The sequence below is a fragment of the Tamandua tetradactyla genome, chromosome 13 (assembly GCF_023851605.1).
Source record: "Tamandua tetradactyla isolate mTamTet1 chromosome 13, mTamTet1.pri, whole genome shotgun sequence".
NCBI classification, from domain to species: Eukaryota; Metazoa; Chordata; class Mammalia; order Pilosa; family Myrmecophagidae; genus Tamandua; species Tamandua tetradactyla.
In genome coordinates, this window is record NC_135339.1 from 54,603,587 (window position 1) to 54,624,442 (window position 20,856).

The following is a 20,856-nucleotide window of genomic DNA, read 5'->3' on the forward strand; positions in this document are numbered from 1 at the left end:
TTCTTGGTTAATTGCTTTACCCTTTTAATTGGAATGGTTGTCTTTTTTCCAGTTGTAGGATTGTATATTGAAATTTATACGTAGAAATATATTGATTGTATATTCCTGTTGTATATTGAAAAATTGTTATTTAGATTGCAGATTTGCTATTTGATTTTTAATTACACATAGTGTTTTCCAAATTAAAATATTATTTACTTATTTTTTTTTTGATTTTGCATATAAATTTCTGTTATTCAACTTCATCAGTGTGTCATTTTGTAGGTTGAACCTTTTATGTTGTGGTTGAGAAAACCTTTGTTATCTCAGGATGGTAGGAATACTTACCTGTATTTGCGCATTAGTACTGTTAGGCTTTAATTTTTTAAAAGTTATTTATTCTTTACTGATACATATTTAATGTTCAGACCATGAACCCCCCAAAAAAAAAGAAAGGAAAAGTACAATCAGTGGTTCATAATATCATCATATACTGTGCATTTATCATCACAATTGACTTTTTTTGTGAAAAATAACATATAAAAAGCAATAAATTTCAAAGCAAGACTTTAATTATTTTACATGATAATTTTTGATCCATCTGGGATTTATTTTTGAATAAAGAGAAACATAAAAAGCCAGTCTTGTATTTACTCCAATTGCTAGGCAGTTGTCAGATGTCCTAAAAATTCTATCTTTATTAATGATTTAAAATGACTTTTTAATATGTTGTGTTAAGTTCCCCTATATATTTGAGTGCATTTCTGGGATCTTTTTGTTGATCTATTTTTGAATAATTATTATTGAATTATTTCTGTGGCTCATACTGTTTTTGTTGAATAAGTATACTTTATTTATCCTTTTTCTTCTTTTTCAAGTTTTAAAAATCACTGGATTTTTAATTGGGGTTGCATAATATTCATAGATTAATTGAGGAAAAATTGGCACTTTTATATTATTGGCCTTTCTTTTTGAAGAAAAAAGGTTATGCTTTTTAAATGATATATTCAAATATTCTTTTATGTCTCTCAGTAGCATTCTGTTTTTGTCCTATAGACCCTGGACATTTTAAAAGATTTTTACTAGATTTTTAAAGTTTTTTTGGTTGTTGTTGCTATGAAAGGAATTATTTCCTCTCACAATATTTTCCAAATGGTAATTGTTTTTAAAAAAGCTATTGACTTTTGTTTATTTATTTTATATCCAGACCCTATCATGAATGCCCATATTTTCTCCTAATTATTTTTGTGTTGATTTTAGTTTTCTAAAGTCTCACCAAGTGGTACCCAGGAGACAAAAGAGAAGTGTATTTAACTACCTTATTGTAATAAATGACCTAAGGCCATTAGAGAACTCAGCCTAAAATGGGACAGTTTATGGAATATAATTTGCACATCCACGGGAACTGTATATGGTTCAGTCCCCATCACTGAAACATAATATGTCAGACTAGGCAGACTAGAATGACTAAACATGCTGTTCTCATGAAATTATCTAATATTCTGATATTCCCTCTGGTACTCAATGCCTCAGGATTAATTTTTATGTATTCTGTATTATATGGATTGGGGAAAGGCTGGATTTAATTAAGCTTGAAGGTGTAGTCTTTGGTTCTCCTAGGAAAATATGAAGGAATGGAAGGAAGCTGACTTTCTCAAGCATAGGGGTTTACCAGGTTGTGAATCTTTGGCTTGCTAATGTTTTGTATGACCCCACAAACAAGACATAACATCTCTTGCTTTAGGTATTCCTACTTTCTCCTCCTTCCCTACCCACTGCTCTAACCACTCCCCTTCCCAGCCCCAGCCTCCAGCAAATAGGTGTAAGGTGGTTGCACATCGCCATCTGGTGGCCAGTTGGAGTGCATGAACTAACCTCTCCCTGGTGGCTATCAACTCTTTCCTGATCTGAACCTTCAGGTGGCCAGTGTCTTAGAAGCTAGATCCAGGCGTAGGAGTGGGTATTTTATACATATGGCTAAATCTCTGGAAAGGCTGCCTAGGAAATCAAGGAAAAAGGTAGAAGCCTGAAAGGCCATGTCCACAGAGGCTGTAGGAATAGAGAGTAGATCCAAAAAAGAGGTAGCCTGCAAAAGAATTACAGCAGGAAAAACTTGGAGAGAGCCCTGAAGTAAAGCAGAAAAGGTGACATTTTATATAGAGGGAGTGTATTCAGCTCAGGGTAGGATCACCTTAACTGTGAATTTCCGGTCAGTTCTAATATCTCTCTTCAGTTTTCCTTATTTGTATGTATGTATTTATGCACATATATATTTTTTTTCCATAAATTGAAATTTAGATAATTCCACATAAGGCAAACCCTCTTTTATATTCTCATTCTCTAGTTTTCTTCCCCTTTCCCTCCCTTTTCCCTTCTTTACTTCTGTCCCTCTTGTCTCTAGCTCCTTTTTCTTTTCAGCTCTGTTTTTTTACATTATCAGAAGAACTCTCTCTCTTACTTCATTCTATTTGGGAGTCAGAACATCATCCTAATTACAACTGATAAACATGAGGAAAGTGCTTGTGAGTTAGCTTTGTCAAGGAGAAGGAAGAACCGAATTTGTGAAGTAAAGAATCAATGCTGCAGTTTGTACTGAGTCTCTGGTAGGACTTCCGTTCCTGTTGCAGTGATCGCTGAGCGAAGAGCGCCTAGGACAGCTGGCCACGATGCCGAATAGCAAAGTCTTTAGTGGCAACTCGCACCAGGACTTATCCTAGAAAATTGCCAACTGCCTGGGCCTGGAGCTAGGATTTCAGCAGCCAGGGGACCTGTGTGGAGATTGGAGAGAGAGTGTATGTGGACAGGATATCTACATCGCTCAGCGTGGTTGTGGGGAAATCAAATACAGTCTCATTTTAATTGTTATCAATGCCTGCAAGTTCACTTAAGCCAGCTGGCTTACCGCAGTCATCTCCTGCTTCCCTTGTGCCTGGCAGGAGAAGGATAAAAGCTAAGCCCCAATCTCAGCCAAGCTGAGAGCAGATCACATCATCACCATGGACCCACATGCTTCTCAAATTCAAGGCTTCTTCGCTACACCAGTGAACAATTTGTATGCAGAGCCAGTGATCCTGAACAATATTTCTGGAATATTTCTGGGTGGAGGAGCTGTACTATTGTCTCACCAGATCCTGGCAGAGCTAAGAGAGTGACCTCTATTGCAGACCGTTTGAATGTGGACTTTGCCTTGATTCACAAAGAACAGAAGAAGGCGAGTGAAGTGGGCCATGTGGTGCTGGTAGGAGATGCAAAGGATCAAGTGGCCCTCCTGGAGGATGACATGACTGACACTCGAGATGCAGTCTGTCATGCAGCTGACGTCAGAGGGTATGCTGTCTTGACTCCCAGCATCTTTTCTGGCATAGCCATTTCTCAAATCAACAATGCATGTTTTGAAGCAGTAGTAGTCTCCAGTCCTCAGAGACTCCAAAATACAGGTGATCGATAGCTCCACGATCCTTGCAGAAGCCATCAGGAGAACTCACAGTGAGGAATCTGTTTCCTCCCTGTTCAGCCACGTCCCTTTGTAATAGAATAACTTCAGAGACTTTTTAAAAATAAAATCAGCCCTGCCCCTTGGGGGGAAAAATAAAGAATCAGTGCCGCTAACACCTGAAGTCCTTGGAAGCAATCAGAAGTACCTTTAAAAATGATCACATTTCAGCCCTCCTGTTCAAGCCCTGGCTGATTTTCCCCCTGTGCCTGCATTTGAGATTTTGTTTGTTTTATTCTTCATATCACTAGTGTTTAGAACAGCATGTAGTATGTAGAAGGTGCGTCATCAAAATTTGTTGAATGAAGGAATAAATACTCTTGAAGAAGAAACACATCGTATCCATTCTATTTTACCACATTTCTACTTTGTCTTGTTGTAAATGTTATAAAATGTTAATTTAGCTATGAAAGCATGATTTTAGACTTTTGCTTGGTAAAGTATGACATGCAAGGCTATTTCTAGCAGAAATTATTTTTTAAGTTCCAAGCTACCATCTCACAGACTTTTAGAAAACTTATTGGTAAGTTGGGGACTTACTGTACATTTTCCTTCATGTTTCAGGATATATATAGATAGATACATGCATATGCACATGACCAGCTTTTACTTGTTTTTGCTTCTCAAAGTGCTCCTTAAATCCTCCCGAAAATAGAACCTAAGAAATATAGAGGAGAAAATAACAACTTTGCAATAAAGATTTGGCAAAATGTCTTACTATATATGATTTTTTACCATTTGCTGGTCTCTTTTGCGTTATAAATTTTGATAACAGAGAAGGAGAAATATTTATTTCCTATATAGAGCTGAGCACAGAGAGGATGTTGTATTTGCTGAGTACTTTTTAGAGTTGTGCCCTCTCTTGTGCGCTCCCTTAGAATTAGGGAGACTGGACAGGCCATTTTTATTTTATAGATTGTTCCTCTGACATGGCTCTTGTGTGAGATTTTTTTCTGGGGGGAAAAACAATCCTTTGCTACTTTCCATTCCCAAACTCCAGGATTTCCATCCCTCAACCCCAGAATTTCCTAAATACCTCACAAAATCTGTGATCTTAAAGAAATGCTTTCACTGCAAAGAAGAGGCTAAAATAAGTTAGAGCCTGGTCTGGGTGAACATCAAGGAGGTCAGTGGGTGTATGTTATCGGAGTGTGGCAAACCTTGATTAATTCATGAGGGTATGTCTCTACATCCCACATCAGACTTGCTATATTATTTGTGGCTGATTTGGGGAAAGGGGTGAAGGGGTGGGCATAGGGGGAGAGCAGGTGTTTAAGCTTTAGTTCATGGGCTACATGGAATGTGAGAAGCTAGAAGGTATGAAAAGAGCTTTAGCATCAGAGGGCTCTCAGGCCAATGGCTGACCGTCTACCTGGAATCAAATAGATAAGGTCTCAGAACTTCTCTTTCCTGCAGAGGGGGAATGAGGCTGGCATTACCCCAGCCCCCACCCCTACCCAGCAGGGCTGTCGGTTGTGAGCTCATACGCGTAAGGCCCAGTGCCTGGCTGGCAGCACCTCCTCAGCTGACCGCAGTGATGAGTATGGAATTCACGTGTTATCTTTCCACTTCTCCCCAGGTACCTTGGCATCACCAGGCCCCTAACATACCCGGTGAGGCAGAGTGGAAAATGCATGGCGAAAATGATCCTCTCTGTCTGGCTGCTTTCTGCCTCCATCACTCTGCCGCCCCTCTTTGGATGGGCTCAGAATGTAAATGACGACAAAGTGTGCTTGATCAGCCAGGACTTTGGCTACACGATTTACTCCACCGCGGTGGCATTTTACATCCCCATGTCAGTCATGCTTTTCATGTACTACCAGATTTATAAGGCTGCCAGGAAGAGTGCCGCCAAACACAAGTTCCCGGGCTTCCGACGCGCAGAGGAGCCGGAAAGCATCATCTCCCTGAATGGGATAGTAAAACTCCAGAAGGAGGTGGAAGAGTGTGCAAACCTTTCGAGACTCCTCAAACATGAAAGGAAAAACATCTCTATCTTTAAGAGGGAACAGAAAGCAGCCACCACCTTGGGGATCATCGTGGGCGCCTTCACCGTGTGCTGGTTGCCGTTTTTCCTCCTCTCGACGGCCAGGCCCTTTATCTGTGGCACTGCCTGCAGCTGCATCCCGCTGTGGGTGGAGAGGACCTTCCTTTGGCTGGGCTATGCAAACTCTCTCATTAACCCTTTTATATATGCCTTCTTCAACCGGGACCTGAGGACCACCTACCGCAGCCTGCTCCAGTGCCAGTATCGGAATATCAACCGGAAGCTCTCAGCTGCAGGCATGCATGAAGCCCTGAAGCTTGCTGAGAGGCCCGAGAGACCCGAGTTTGTGCTGTAAGGTCATTTATCACTATTTTCCTTTTATTCCTCCCCCCACCCCCCAAAACCTTCTTGTAGAACTTCTTCCTGAAGCTTATCACCGAAGGGTTCCTGAATAAGTAGCTACCGTCTTCTAAACAGATCAGATTTAAATTCAGAATAGTATAGACTACGGTTCTTGGCCCAATAAAATTCCAAAAGCTGATGGCAGTCACTTTGTTGAATTGGAAGACGAGACTGATTTTATTTGCTGAAGTGCTATTGATGTGATCGACGACAGGGAAGGTGGTATTTTCCATCTTTCCCCATAAATAATACCCAGATTATGTCCCCATATCCCTCAACCCTGCAACATCATCTATTTAACTGTTATTATTCTTCTTTCTAGTAAAACTTTTTTTGATGACCTCATCCTTCATCGCTAAATTCTTATGTTGAGGAAGGAAACAAAAGTGATGTTAACAGTATTTAGTTACACTGACGCAGACCAAAAGGAAGTGGTCTGGTGAAAAAGAGAGTAGTCAGCATGGAAGGATGCAAGGATGGGGCAAGGTTTTGAGAGCTGCAGGGGCTTCTAGAAAGTATTGCCATTTTAGGAGTTGAGAATGGATTGACAGTGGTTGAGTTTGCCTGTGAGGCACTGGTGACTTTGCAGAGAGCATTATCACTAAGATGTTGGGATCTGAAAAAGGATTGCCAAGGGCTGATGATAATAAAAAAATGGAATTTTCACCTGTAACCCACATGTTAGCAAATTTAGCATTGTAAAGAAGGGGGAGAGAGGCAGTATAGTAGTAGAGTGGTCAGGAGGTCAAATGAAGTTTTGTTATAAGTTTAAGGTAGAGGAGACTTCTTCATTCTTGAAGGTGAAGGGGAAAGAAACCTTGGAATGAGAACGCTGGAAAGTGCTGGGGAGAGACCAGGTTAGTGTTGAGCACGAGGCAGGAGGAGGAGATCCTCCTCCCTGAGCCTGGCAGGAGGAAACAGAGCAAAGAACCATGGACCACGACAACTGAGAGGCACCTTCCATGTCGGCTTGTCCAGTCCCTTCATTTGCCAGAAGAGGTAACTGAGAGCTGGAAAATGAGAGGCCCCATGGTGAGGTAGTAGCTCAACTAGATCTAGGTGCCACATCCTGTGAGTCCTGGTTCTACACATTTACATATACTGGACTGCTTTCATGTGTCAGAAAGCTGGCTAAGGGGACCCTTGTGCTTCCAGCTATCTCAGGGGGACAGCCATGCCCTGGAAGGGCCCCAGAGGTCTGGGAGGGCTATACGGGATCGATCCAGAGGGGCTGGATAGATTCCAAAGTGCCCTCATGAATTACAATAGACTCCAGAGACTCCCATTTTAAAAACCTCTGTCAGCTCAGTCTATCCTTTAACTTGCCACCAGAATGAAGCAGGTGGAAACATCCTGCAGTAGGGATGAAGGAAATGACAGATAATGATCATTTCTTATACTAGAACTTCAAAAAGTTGTGAGAATATAGTTACGCTACTCCTTGAGCAAGATTTGCAGGTATTCATTTTTACTTCTATTGTATGTACTCTTTTATACATAGGAAATCATTCACAGTAAAAAATAAAAAAAGATAACATTAAAAAAAGCATGCAATTATAGATTCTTGAATATGTACTGTGAATGGCCTGTATCCCCAGGGCTTTTTCTAGGCCTATAAGATTCTTATTTGAATTGACTACTAGTATTGCTCGGATTCTGAATTCCTTCAGAGAAGGAGTTGTAGTTTCGATTTCTATTGAAGAATCTAATACAGTGCTTGACCTAATAGATGATACACATAATAATACCTGCAGACAATTATTGAGCACCTATTACATGTTATACACTGTGATACCCACAAAGTAGGTGCTTCTAGCATTTTCAGAAGAGTAGCCTGGGGTTCAGGGGCATGAAGTAATTACCTAATATTATACAGCCCCTAAGTGGCAGATGTGATATGAACCACCCCAATGCATGTACTCTTGACCCTTAGGAGATAATATTTAAAAATGATCTGTAGGAGTAGAAAGCTTCTGAAAGTTTTCCAGCTGGGGGTTGTGGGTCATCAACTCTCCAAAAATATAGCTATAGATCTGTTAATTTAGGTAATTTCAGTTGATTAGACTTACTGTAATACAGGAGAACACTGCCTTGATAGAGCCTTAGTAGTTCTCAGGCAGAGGAAGTGAGGAAAGGCTATTGATAGGGTTTGGAGCTGGGTATTTTAAGGTGGGGACTGGTAAGGACTGGACATGGTATGTTTGGATGGGTGGGTACAGTAAGGTGTGAGGGCCTTGAGGTGAGTAGTAATGGACAAACTGGTCGTCTTGATAAGTTTGAATTGGTGTACAATCCTCAAAAACAACTGTTTCCTGGAACTCAGGTAGCTGGGCTTTTCACCTGGCCACAGAATTATTTAGAACAGGGACAGGAAAGTATGTTGGTTTCAGATCTCAGGAGTAACATGCTGAGAGGGGTGTGAGGCAGATCTGTCTGGCACTGCTTAGAAGGACAGGTAAAAGTAAGGGGCTGGGGTAATGGTCCTGGTAATCAGCCAGTGTGGTAATCAAGAAAGCGCTAAGGACATCCTGAACTAGAAAATACCTCTGTGTTTGTATGCCTCCTACATGGTCAGGGGACTTGAGAATAATTTATGATTGGTTGGATTTCTTCATCTACATTCTGAAGATGGCAAAACAAAGCCTTAGAGAGGTCAAATAATTTTTCCAGAGTCATACAGCGAGTGACAGAACTGGATTTGAACCCAGGAAATCTGGGTTCAAAAGTGCTTTTAACTTCCGTGCTACTGTGCCTATTATACAAGTAAATCCGTTAACTTAAGTTCAAGGTCGTTAGCTTGTGTGGAGGCCTGGGTACTGTTTCCTGTTAGTAAAGACAGTGGTCAGCAGTCTTTAAGTGTGAAAAAACAAGTAGTAAACATTTTAGGCTTTGCTATCCATACAGCCTCTCATGAAAATAGTCAACTCAGCTTTCATAGTGAGAGAGCAGTCACAGACATAGATAAACAAAAAGTTATGGCTGTGTTCCAGTAAAAATGATTATCATTTTATTATATCTTTCTTTGTTCAAATTTTATTAAAATAAAATTGTATAGAATATTAAAATCATTTAGGATAATTGGCCTAAAAATATCTGTCCACTTGAGGAAATTTCTAGTGATAGAACTATTCTGTGGAGTTGGAATAATAGCTGTTTTTTTTGAAGTCTATACAAGTTAATTTCCTAGTCAGTTCCAACATTGGAAATCTTATCTTTCAGTTCTTGTCTATAACTGTGCCTTACACCAAGGGGGATGCAGAAAGTACATGATATCTTTCCCGCCCTGTGGGAAAGAGCTAAAGGAGAGCAGAAATGACACTTCAGGTGAACGGAACATTTTATGTAGAGGCACAATTTGGGATCAGATGCAGAAGACGGTAAGGAGACCAGTCTGGTAGGAGCTGAGCATTTGTATGAGAGAAGCATTGGAGATTGAGTCGGAAGGCAGAGTGAGAGTAGATTATGGAGGGTCTTCCATGCCAGCCCCAGGAGTTTGGACTTTTAGTGTAGATCAGTGGTTCTCAAGCAGGGGTGAATTTGCCTCCCAGGGGACTTTGGCGAGGACTGGAGACATTTGGTTGTCAGAACTTGAGTGGAAAATGTTCCAACTGGAAACTGCTGGGTAGAGGCCAGGGATGCTGTTCAACATCCTACAATCCACAGGTCAGTGTCCCACAACAAAGAATTGTAGGCCCCAAATGCTTACAATGCTGAAGTGGAGAAACTGTGGTGAGACTATAGTAAGCCAACGAATGAATATCTGTAAGTGAGGAATGGAATTATGCAATGGAGTAATCAAGACTGATTCTGTGAGATGCATCAGAAGGTAAAGGCCAGATATAAAGAGACTCTTCATTGGTTTGTTTATTCCAGAAACATTTGAGGGGCTGTTGTGCACAGGCATGGCATCAGGCCTGGCAGGGGATAGAAAGATGAATGAAAAACAGTCCTTGCCTTGGAAGCTGACCATCTAGTGACTGGGGTGGGGGTCGAGGGGATGGTGGTGGCTAGTGAAGACCAGCACCCAGAATAATGCCTCACATGCTCCACCCTCAGCTCAGATGCCTGCAGGTAAACACCAGTCAACTCTCAACTCTTCTGATGTCTCAGAAGACTGACGAAAAGTTACAGTCCATGCTCACATCAACAATTCTTAGAATCCTTATTTCCCACTACCTCTCTCTCCAGCTCTTGTGGCCACCCTAAAGACTGTGCTTTTACTATAAATTTTGCAACCCTTTTCTCCTATCTCATCTGCTTGGATTCTGGTGTCTTATTTTTGTCTCCTGCTCTGCCTTCCTGGCTCTATTTTTTTCTCCTCGATAACAATTTTCTTCCTTCCCAGAGTGAATATTCTACTAGATTTGCTTTGATACTTGCAAATATTTACCCATTTCTACCCATTTTCTTGATCAGCATAACAAGAGGCCATGGGTTTAGCAGGCACTTGCTACATTGATCATTTTAATTTACTACTATATTGTAATCTTTGTCACCTTTTCACAAGTGTTCAAAATACTGCCAATACAAAAACCACATATAGTAATGGGATATAAGCAAGGTTTCTTTTTCTTTTTAGTTTGATGATTTTACCTATGTATTTGTTTTGAATTGCCATAAATTATTTTTAAGTATCATGTTTTAGTGACTTTATTCTTTGACATCTTCTTATGAACAATATATATATTTCTAAATGCAATTAATTAAGATATTCACACAGCATACAATCTATCCTCAAAGTGTACAATTGAGTCTCACAGTATCATCACATAGCTCATCACCACATTCAGGTTTTTTTTCCTCATCACGTAGTTGTATATTCATAACCATGATCATTTTTCGAATGTTTACATCACTCCAGAAAAAGAAATAAATACATCCCATACTCTTTACCCCTCTTCTCATTGACCACTAGTATTGCAGTCTACCCCAATTTTTTTTTTACTCCTTACCCCCCCCATTATTTAGTTATTTTTGTCCTTATTTTTTTTTTTTTACTTATCTGTCCATACCCTAGATAAAGGGAGCATCAGCCACAATATTTTCACAATCACATGGTTATACCGTAAAAGCCATATAGTTATATAGTCGTCTTCAAGAATCAAGCTACTGAAACACAGCTCAACAGTTTTAGGTACTTCCCTCTAACCACTCCAATGCACTATAAACTAAAATGGAATATCTGTATAATGCTAAGAATAACATCAGGATCACTTCTGTTATTTCTATTCTGTTTGAAATCTCTCAACCACTGAGAGTTTATTTTGTCTTATTTCTCTTTTCCCCCTCTTGGTCAAGAAGGCTTTCTTAATCCCATGATGCCAGATTCCAGCTCATCCCTGGGAATCATGTCCCACATTGCCAGGGAGATTTACCCCCCTGGGAGTCATGTCCCACATAGGGGGAAGGGCAATGAGTTGACCTGCTGAGTTGGCTTAGAGAGAGAGGCCACATCTGAGCAACAAAAGAGGTTCTCTTGGGGTGACTCTTAGGCAAATTATAAGTAGTCTTAGCCTTTCCTTTGCAGGAGTAAGTTTCATAGGGGGAGACCCAAGATCAAGGTTTGGCCTGTTAAATTGGTAGTCCCCAATGCTTGTGAGAGAATCAGGAATTTCCCAGGTGGGGGAGTTTAATATATCCTTCTTTCTCTCCTAAGGGGATGTTGCGAATACTTTTTTATTCTCTTCCAAAATTACTCTGGGACGTATTTGGGTTTCACACTGATTTGCACAAACCAACAAGATATCACTACCTATTCAAGATATCATGCAATCATGGTGTTTGAATAAACTGACTATACAAGCCTAACCAGATAGTGTGCTACCAAAAATATAAATTTTACACCAAATAAATATCTCTCCCTTTGGTCTCACACAGAAGTTGAAGTTTTAAAATATGGACCATATTATCTCTTACCCTATATTCTGATTTTCCTAAGTCCTATCCAAATCAGGTTCGTTCATATCTGTAGTCAAAGTCTGATCACTTTTTCAACTTTTTAAACAATTGCTGTATGAGGTAATGCTGACTTTCATAGCTTCAGAGCTCTAACTTTGAGTCTTAGGTTTCACACAAATGTCTGCATTTCCAGGGAATGACCAGGTTATACACAAATAGTTCAACATCTCAGAATTTAGAAATAGCAATTACAACCCCTGAATAGATATGACGGCTGTAAGAGCTTACAGTCTCAGACACTTTACAATAGGCCCTGACCTGACTTCAGTTCTCCAGGTTTGTATATTATAGTTAGTCCATATGAGTGAGGCATGATAATATTTGTCTTTTTATTTCTGCCATTTTATTCAGCATACTGTCCTTAAGTTTCATTCACCTAGTTGCATGCCTCACAACTTCATTCCTTCTTGCAGCCGCTTAATACTCACCCTTGTAAATATAAATCAGAGATCCCCCTTCCATTCCTCAGCTGATGTACCCTTAGGCCACTTCCATCTATTTCAAATTGTGAACCTCCCACCATAAATACCAGTGTGCAAATGTCCATTCGTGTCCCCACCCTTAGTTCCTCCAAGTATATACCTAGCAACGGGGTTGCAGGGTCATATGGTAACCCCACCCCTAGCCTCTTGTGGAATCATCACACTGCCCTCCAGAGGGCTGCACCTCTCAGCTTCCCTACCAACAGTGAATAGGTACATCTCTTTCTCCACATTTTCTCCAGCACTTGTATCTCTCTGTTCATTTTTAAACAGTTTTATTCACACATAATACAGTCCAACCTAAGTAAAAAATCAATGGTTTTGAGTAAAATCACATAGCCATGCCTTTGCCACCACAATCTATATGAGAACATTTCCTTTTCTTCTGCAAAGAATCTATACCCCTCCCCCTTATCCCCTGCTTTTAGTTTTGGCATAATGCCTTTGTAACATTCAATGGAAGCTTATTACAATACAACAATACAACTGTTAACTATAGACCTTAGTTTGCATTGATTGTATTTTTTCCTCCTATACCATCCCAGTTTCAACACCTTGCAATGTTGACATTCATTTGTTCTCCCTCATGCAAAAACATTTTTATACTTGTGCATTTAATCACCATCATTGTCCACTCTAGGCATTGCTAAGTTATACCATCCCAGTCTTTATCCTCTATCTCTCCTTTTGGTATCATACATGCTCCAGCCCTTCTCCCTCAACCATATTCACACTCAGCTTTGCTCAGTGTATTTATATTACTGTGCTACCATCAGATAGTATTGTGCTATCCATTTCTGGATCCTTATAATAAGACCTGTTGAGCATTCTGTACTCCTTCAGCACCAAATGTCCAATCCCTACCATCTTTCTATCTCCTGATAACCTGTGTTCTTAACTTTAACTCTCACAGTTCACCATTAATGTTATGAAGAATGTTTTTTAAAGCAGTTTCTAAAACACTTCCATATGAAAGAACTTCCTGAAATTGTTTAGAAGTAGCTTTCCCTTTCCCTTTTCTCTCTTTTTCTGTTTTTTTTTCTCCCTGGTGATTATATTGTCTTTTTCTTCAAAGAGCCCGTTGTAATCCCTGTTGTTTGTAATGGTGCTTACTGGTGAATCCTAGCTGACTAACCTTGGGTTTCTGCTGTGAATTCTGTCAATATGCGGCTCCAGGGTTTGTGTTGAAGCTTTAGAGCTCAATGTGATTCTGTACTTTCTTGATGGAAACCAGTGACTAAAACAAAGAAAAAATCGGGTCTCCTTGGAAATTGGGCAGAATCATCAAGGCTGCAGACACTGCGGTATCTGTGATGGGATGCAACCTAAAGGTAGATGCAAACAAAGTTTGCTGTTCCATGGATTGTGACTTCCGCACGGTGGTATTTTCCTCTGCATCAACTAGCTAGAATCTGGCACTACTTGCTTGCTGCTTTGCAGTTGCATATATTTGAACTTTGCAATACCTTTGAAGTAGGGAGGGTAGGTGATTGCCCCCTCCCCTTTTCCATATATATATATATTTTTTTCTTAGTAGGCAAAGAATACACATAGCACACAATAAAATAGAGGGATATACAAGAAAAATAAGCCTCAGGGAGAATTTTTAGGAAGAAAATGTGCTGGTGGGAATCATGAAGGAGGTGGTATTTGAGGTGGGTTTTAACAAAAAAGAGGATTTTAACCAAGAAGGCTTGGTAAGGGTGGGGCGGGACTAGTCAAACCAGAGGGTTCGGCATGGACAGAGGTATACAGGTGTGGATGGAAGCTCCCTTTAGCAGTCCTGGGTAGCAGACTTGGGGTCAGCATGGGGGGCCAAATGGGCAGTGAAGGCTTTTGAGCAGGAGTGTGATCAAATGTAGCTTGTGGTGTGAATGGTGTATTGGAGAGGTTCACAGTAGTGGGAGGGAGGCGAGGTAAGAGACCAATGTATAAGAGACATCTCTAGTTAGGGGGCCAGTACTAGAGGGTGCCGTTAAGACAAGCAGAGAGGCCAAGGATATCTGAGATGTTTGGGAGTTGACTGCAGGTGGGTGGCGAAGGAGAGAGAGAGATGAGAGATGGTGCCGTGGCTCGAGGCTGTGAGGATACAGGACAGTTCCTGAACTGATGTCAGCAGAGCAGCACTGACTCTCCATGCTGAGATAAGTCAGAGGTCCCAGGTCAGGAATAGGTGTCTGTGGGACACCCTGCAGGATAAAGCCTGACTCCATTCCCCACTCCTGGATAACCAGGAGGCTGGAGCACTGGGTCTGGACACACATGTGGCCCTTGTCCTTAGGTGCCACTGTGTGAGCTCAGGGGCAAAGTGAAAGACTGTGTCTTATGGAGAAATTGTCATCCAGAAAACTGACCTGTTGAGCCACCCATCCAAAAGGCCGAGAGGAGGAAGTGAGATGGGGGAAGTAGGACCAAATCTGGGTAGCCAGTGAGGTGGCACTTTAGATAGGGTGGGGAGGCAGAGCTGGGGGGCACAACCCCAAGCCCTGGAACCTCACACCACACAGCTTTTAAGCACACAGATTGAGTTTGGTAAGTCAGGGCCTGTGTTGGGTCAGAGTTAGGGGAGTATAGCTTTACATCAGGAAAAAGAGATTTCTCAACTATTAGCCAAGACTTTCATGGCTTATGCCACTTCTGTGAATCAGAGAGAGGAAGTGATGGAGGTAGGGTTTCTGATCTCTGCACACGTATCTTACGATAATGAAACTTCCTAGATTGGAAGGGGGGGAATCCTTCTCATTATTAGCCATCATTATTCTTTTTCAGTAGGGCAAGTGCAGTAGTATTTTGTAAGCCATTTTTGAGAGTAGAGCCATTTTTGGCTACAGTTGTATTATAAAAGTGAATTTCTAAGGAGATTATTTAGGGCTGATTTGCAAATGTATTAAGGCCCTGACAACTTGTAGAAGTTATGAAATTATGAAAAGAGCCATAGCACTTTTTCTTTCCCTCAAGAGATGCTCATAAACCCTTACAAGCTACAAATGATTCAAATTATTGAATGCTGTAAAAATTAAATCTACCCACCATAAAATGAAAACTCCTATTTGCAGTTCTGGTAAATCACTTTATTCTCTCTCTCTTTCTCTCTATAGACAAAACTCTGACTACTGTAGGAAAAAAAGTCATGATTCATGATCAAAAGCAGAATAACGGAGACAAACTAAACAAGGGAAGACCAGAGGGAAAACAGAACGAAATCATTTGCTGAGACTGCAGAATGGAATGTGGCTTCCAACCTTTCTCAGGATGGCTAAAACGTGACAAACAGGGTGATCTGTTGTACAAAGTACATTACAGGGGGAGCGGCAACTTCTCCTTTTTATTCTGTGGATCAGTGCTATTGTGTGCAAATAAAAATAGTTGTCCGTTTAAGACAGCCAGATCATCTCAGCAATAAGCACACTAACAGAACTGAGTTCCCCAAAGGAAACAGTTTCTGGTGCTTTGCATATGTCCAAGTCCATGCAAGTGGAAGAAAGTTCCAATGCACACTTCCCATGCTTTGGACTCCAGGCATTGTCATAAATATTCAGAAATCATTCATGAGACAGAATGTATTTTGTTGTATGACAGAAGGGTGTTTTTCCAAGTAAACTGCAGTAAGCATAGTGTTGAATATGTTGCATGTCCATGTTGGAAAACAGAATCCAGTCATCAGCTGATACAAATGATACCCCAGAGCAAGTGTTTCAAGCTTCTGTCAAATAGTTCGGCTTTCCTGCAGGTCTCCTGTGACTTGCCCATCAGTGTATACTTTCGGTGTTAACTTAATTATTGTTATGGTATAACTCAGGAACAGATCTCAGGATGGAGAGAATCATAAACCCCGAATAAAGCTTTTCCTTACAATGCTTACACTTCTAATGAGGGATTTGGAGAGGCAAGGGGATTTCCTTCTGTGAGGACTTTTGCCTGGATGAGGAGCAAGTGCTGCCTAACCACATGTATAGCACGCTGATCACCCAGACCTTTCGAAAATTATCTCACACAAGGGTGCAGAGGTCCATAACCGTGTTTGTTTGGAAGAAAGTATGAGAATGGTGGGGTTTTCATGAAGGATTGTGTTGCTTCTCAAGGTTGAGCATAAACATGTTAATTCTCATTGAGAAGCGTTGTATTAAACTAAATTGCATGGATTGAAGGTTGCCTGGGCCACTATTGGGAAATGCTGCAAAACACCATTCTGTCTTTTTTAGCAAACTTGTTTTTGTATTTCTCTGTATCATATCAAATGTGTGCCTGGGAAATTCTGTTTTTTCCCCCCAGTGGTGGTAGACGTTAAGGTCAGGGCAGGTAACTAAACAGGAAAGGCTCCTTTGCCAACATTATTTTTCTAAGATGGAACAATTTGATAAGTATGAGCTAAAGAGACAAAGATAGTAGGCCAGAAAAGAGGAAAACTTTAAGGGAAAATATAAATGCAAACTTTCATTTGGTGAAAGAGAACAGAAAGAGAGTATTATTTTCCTACAATAAATGAAGAGTTCTCTTGCAGGATAATGTGGAATTCCAACATGGACTATGGACTTTCATTGACATTGCTTCTTACCAGACGCAGGGAAGGGTCTGCCTTTCCTGAAAGTACAAATTCCCAAAACTCAGATTTGCTAAAGTGACTGTATATACTTATATTCATAATTTAAATGATTATGATCAGATAAATGTTGTTAAATTTGAAAATGTTTTATTACATTACATCAAATAAAGTTTATTTGTAGCCTTAAAGCACCTTAAGTAATGATTTTTAATTAAAGGTCATGTCATAAATGCCACCAAACATAGACTGGCAGAAGTGCAAGCTTTATATATTTTATAAAATCCTAATAGGTAACTAAAAGAGTTCTGTAATTTATTGTATTTTACTGTGGGAATCAACCCATTTTATAAACTTTTTTGTTTGTTTGCTTAAGAAATGACCACTCATTCCTCGATTTGATTAATAAGCGTTTATTGGGCTCCTGCTGGGTAAGGTACAGTTCTTACTTTTTTTTTAATGCAGTTTTATTAAGACATATTCACATAACATAAAATTATCCAAAGTATACAATCAGTGGTTCACAGTGTCATTGTATAGTTGTGCATTCATCATCACAATAGATTTTTGAACATTTTCATTACTTTAAAAATCATAAAAATAAGAATAAAAGTAAAAAAGGACCCCCAAAGCATCTCATACCCTCTATCCCACCCTTTTATTTATTTATTGTCTTTATTTTCTTACTTTGTAGTCCATACACTGGATAAAGGGAGTCACAAGGTTTTTACAATCACATGGTTATACTGTAAAAGCTGTATAATCATCTTTAAGAATCAAGGCTACTGGATTACAGTTCACCTGCTTCAAGTATTTCCTTATAGCTATTCTAATACACTAGAAACTAAAAAGGAATATCTATATAATACATAAGAATAATCTCCAGAATGACCTCTTAACTCTATTTGAAATCTCTCAGCCACTGGAACTTTATTTTGTTTTATTTCTCTTCCCCCTTTTGGTCAACAAGACTCTCTCAGTCCCATGATGCAGCGTCCTGGCTCATCCCAGGAGTCATGTCCCATGTTGCCGGGGAGATTTACACCTCTGGGAGTCATGTCCCAGTGAGTTTACTTGTGGCATTGGCTTAGTGGTTATTCAGATCGTCTCTTTTCCTTGCCTGACTTGAATGCTAGACATTGAACTCTGCTTCATTCTCACCGCAGAGGTTGGGCTTCAGTTGTACACTGTGCTTTAAACATACAGCAGCCAGATGAAAGGACAAGGTAGAAAATGAGGTGGAATAAGAAAAATATCAGACATTAATTAATACTGTTTCGTAAATGATTCGTTGTCTGGGCCAAAGGTACAACTTTTAGTTTAAGAATTGGGAAAATAGCTGAAGTAAACTTTGTATCTATATTTTATGGTTGTTCAAACAAGAATGACCATTATGACTAATGTCTCTTCTCCCTCTGAGGTATCAGCTCTCATCCTCTGGCAAGGCTGAGGACTGGGAAGAAATGTTTGAGAAGTGAAAGTCCTCGTAAGAGATAACTGAGTCGTTATTGCCTTCGTGTTTAGGTTTGGTCTGTGAACATTAAACAGGAAGCACTCAGAGTTCCTCAGTTTCCTGGGAACTGTTTCATAAAGCATTTATCACGATGTCATGTGCTTGAGATACTTATATGTGTATTTAATAATCATATTTTCAGTCAGTTTTATTTGATCTATTGACTGCAGGCATGAGACCAACAACAGAAAAGAATATAAAATGGAGGCAATTTTTCAAATAGTTTATGCTAAAGTAATAATTGTCTGAACTGCCATTTGGAGATGGTGGAAATTTTCATCTCATCATTTTGATTGGTGACTGAGTTTTTCATTTAATGGATATAAATGTTTACAAATCTTGCATTTTTTAAAACAGCCCATGCCCCTTCATATCTCAGAATGGTCATTCACACATGCTTTTCCCCTCTATCTGGGACACTTTTCCTGCTCCCAATATTTATTTAATGTATATCTTCATAACTTCAGTTATTCTTTAACGGCTGGGACCATGTCTTTTTTCTCACCCCTGTATGCCCAGCTCCTATCACCGTGCTTAGAGCATGTATAGTGGGTATGTATAAGTATTTACTAAAAGGGAGGAAGGAGGGAAGAGAAAATCAGAATTGATTCACACCCCTTTTAATTTCCAGATAAGGAAATCAAGTGAGTCCATAGTGATCTAGTGGCATGCTCAATGAGGAGGGGATAAAGAAGTAGAATTAGGCTCCTCTGTTTGCAGCTCAGATCAGGCTCTCCATGCGTGCACGGTGCTGCTTCTTTTGCATGAGTTACTCATATCAGGAGAGCAGCCTTTTCTTAATTTTCTGCACTAGTGGAGCAGAGCCGTGTATGTGTTATGGCCCATATGTTGAAACTTGTTTATCTACAGCTAGCCAGATGGTCTCTAACAGCACACAAAAAAACCGCTTGGAAACTTTCAGTGGGTCAGTGCATTTTGAAAGCACCCATAGTAATGCATAATGTGATGTCATCACTTACTTGCCTAAGCATTGTAAGTCAGAAAAGGAATACCTTGTTAGATATTACCTGTGAAACCTGCAGATGTTGAGAACCAACTCAGGGGATTTAGTTCTCAGAGACAGAAATTTATTAACTGGATCTCTCTTTAAACTTGCTTTGTCCGCACTTTCCCTGAGGAAGGGAAGTAATTTCTTAAAGTACTTTACTTTCTAAGCTTCTGCTTGGATAAAATAACCCCCCAAAACCCTAAACAAAAATCTGCTTATGCATTACAAGCAATAGAGATGTGATGTGATCATAATAAAAATGTGAAGCAAAATTTCCCATGGCAAATCTGAAGCAGAAAGAGGGAGGTTGACAACTACCAGAAGTAGACTTACAGATGCTAGCTGTGATAGGCCTTTGGCATTAAAAAGAACAGCCAAGTCAAGGAATTAAGACATCTTGTAACTGTGAAATCCAAGATTCTATTCAAAACTATAAAATTTATGCTCAGAGATTATGGAATGAGATGAAGATAATGGATAAGAAATACTAAAGAGATTACAAAGAAATGGAATACCAATCCATGTTTCCTTCTCTAAGAATTTCATCATTCATTTGATATGTCAGACACCACCTTAAGCACTAGAAGCCAATGGTAAGACAGAAATGATCTCCATTATTTTGAAGCTAAAAGTCTAGCGAGGAAGCTGAATGTTACATAAATGATTATAATAAAATGTGATGTGTATTATGACAAAACAAGCACTAGGAGATTCAGAAAGAAATGCATATATCAATGTATTGATATAAATATTAAATCTCAGTACCAGTGCTGTGGTAAGAGAAGTGGTAATCCAAAATAGCAGATGGTAAGAAATATCTGGAATTTTACATGTGTACTGGTTTTAAAGTGTTGTGTAACCCCAGAAAAGTCATGTCCTTTAATTCTGATTCAATATTATAGGGCAGAAACTCTTTTGATTAAATCATCACCACAGAGATACAGCACTCCCAGCTGCAGGTGTGATCTTTTGATTAGATTATCTCCAGGGATCACGTAGCTGCCAATTGTGGGTGTGGCCTTTGGTTAGATGGAGATGTGACTCCATCCATTCAAGGTGGGTCTTGATTAGTTTACTGGAGTCCTTTAAAAGGGGAGACATTTTGAAGAAAACTCAGATGCAGACATTTGTAGAACAGTTGCTTAAGAGCTGACAGAGACACGGACATTTGGAGATGCTTGGAGTGCCAAAAGAGAGAGTAGGTGCCTAGACATGGGCAGAGCCCAGCAGATGTCGGCACATACCTTCCCAGCTGACAGAGGTGTTCTGGACCCATCAGCCTTTCTTGAATCAAGGTAGCTTTCCCTGGATGCTTTAGTTTGGACATATTTATGGCCTTAGAACTACAAACTTGTAACATAGTAAATTCCCCTTTTAAAAGCTGTTCCATTTATGATGTATTGCGTTTTGGCAGCTTTAGCAAACTAATACAACATATTATGCAATATTTTTGGTGTCCATCAATTTTATTTTGATTAAGCTATTATTGCAAT

At 39.9% G+C, this 20,856-nt stretch overlaps 1 protein-coding gene and 1 pseudogene across 2 annotated transcripts in view; both read left to right on the forward strand.

Annotated features, from left to right (window-relative positions):
• The window catches only part of HTR7 (5-hydroxytryptamine receptor 7), an 85,435-nt gene extending 68,415 nt beyond the window's left edge, over nt 1-17,020 (forward strand). The window contains exons 2-3 of one of the 2 annotated variants that reach the window (XM_077124396.1): nt 5,052-5,815; nt 15,400-17,020. In XM_077124396.1, coding sequence (XP_076980511.1) covers nt 5,052-5,814 — 763 coding nt within the window. In that variant the 3' untranslated portion in view covers nt 5,815; nt 15,400-17,020. The remainder of the gene's footprint in view (nt 1-5,051; nt 5,816-15,399) is intronic. The other variant, XM_077124395.1, reaches the window with a different exon arrangement.
• LOC143653158 (ribose-phosphate pyrophosphokinase 1 pseudogene) lies at nt 2,646-3,509 on the forward strand (annotated as a pseudogene).
• Nucleotides 17,021-20,856: the final 3,836 nt, after the last annotated feature.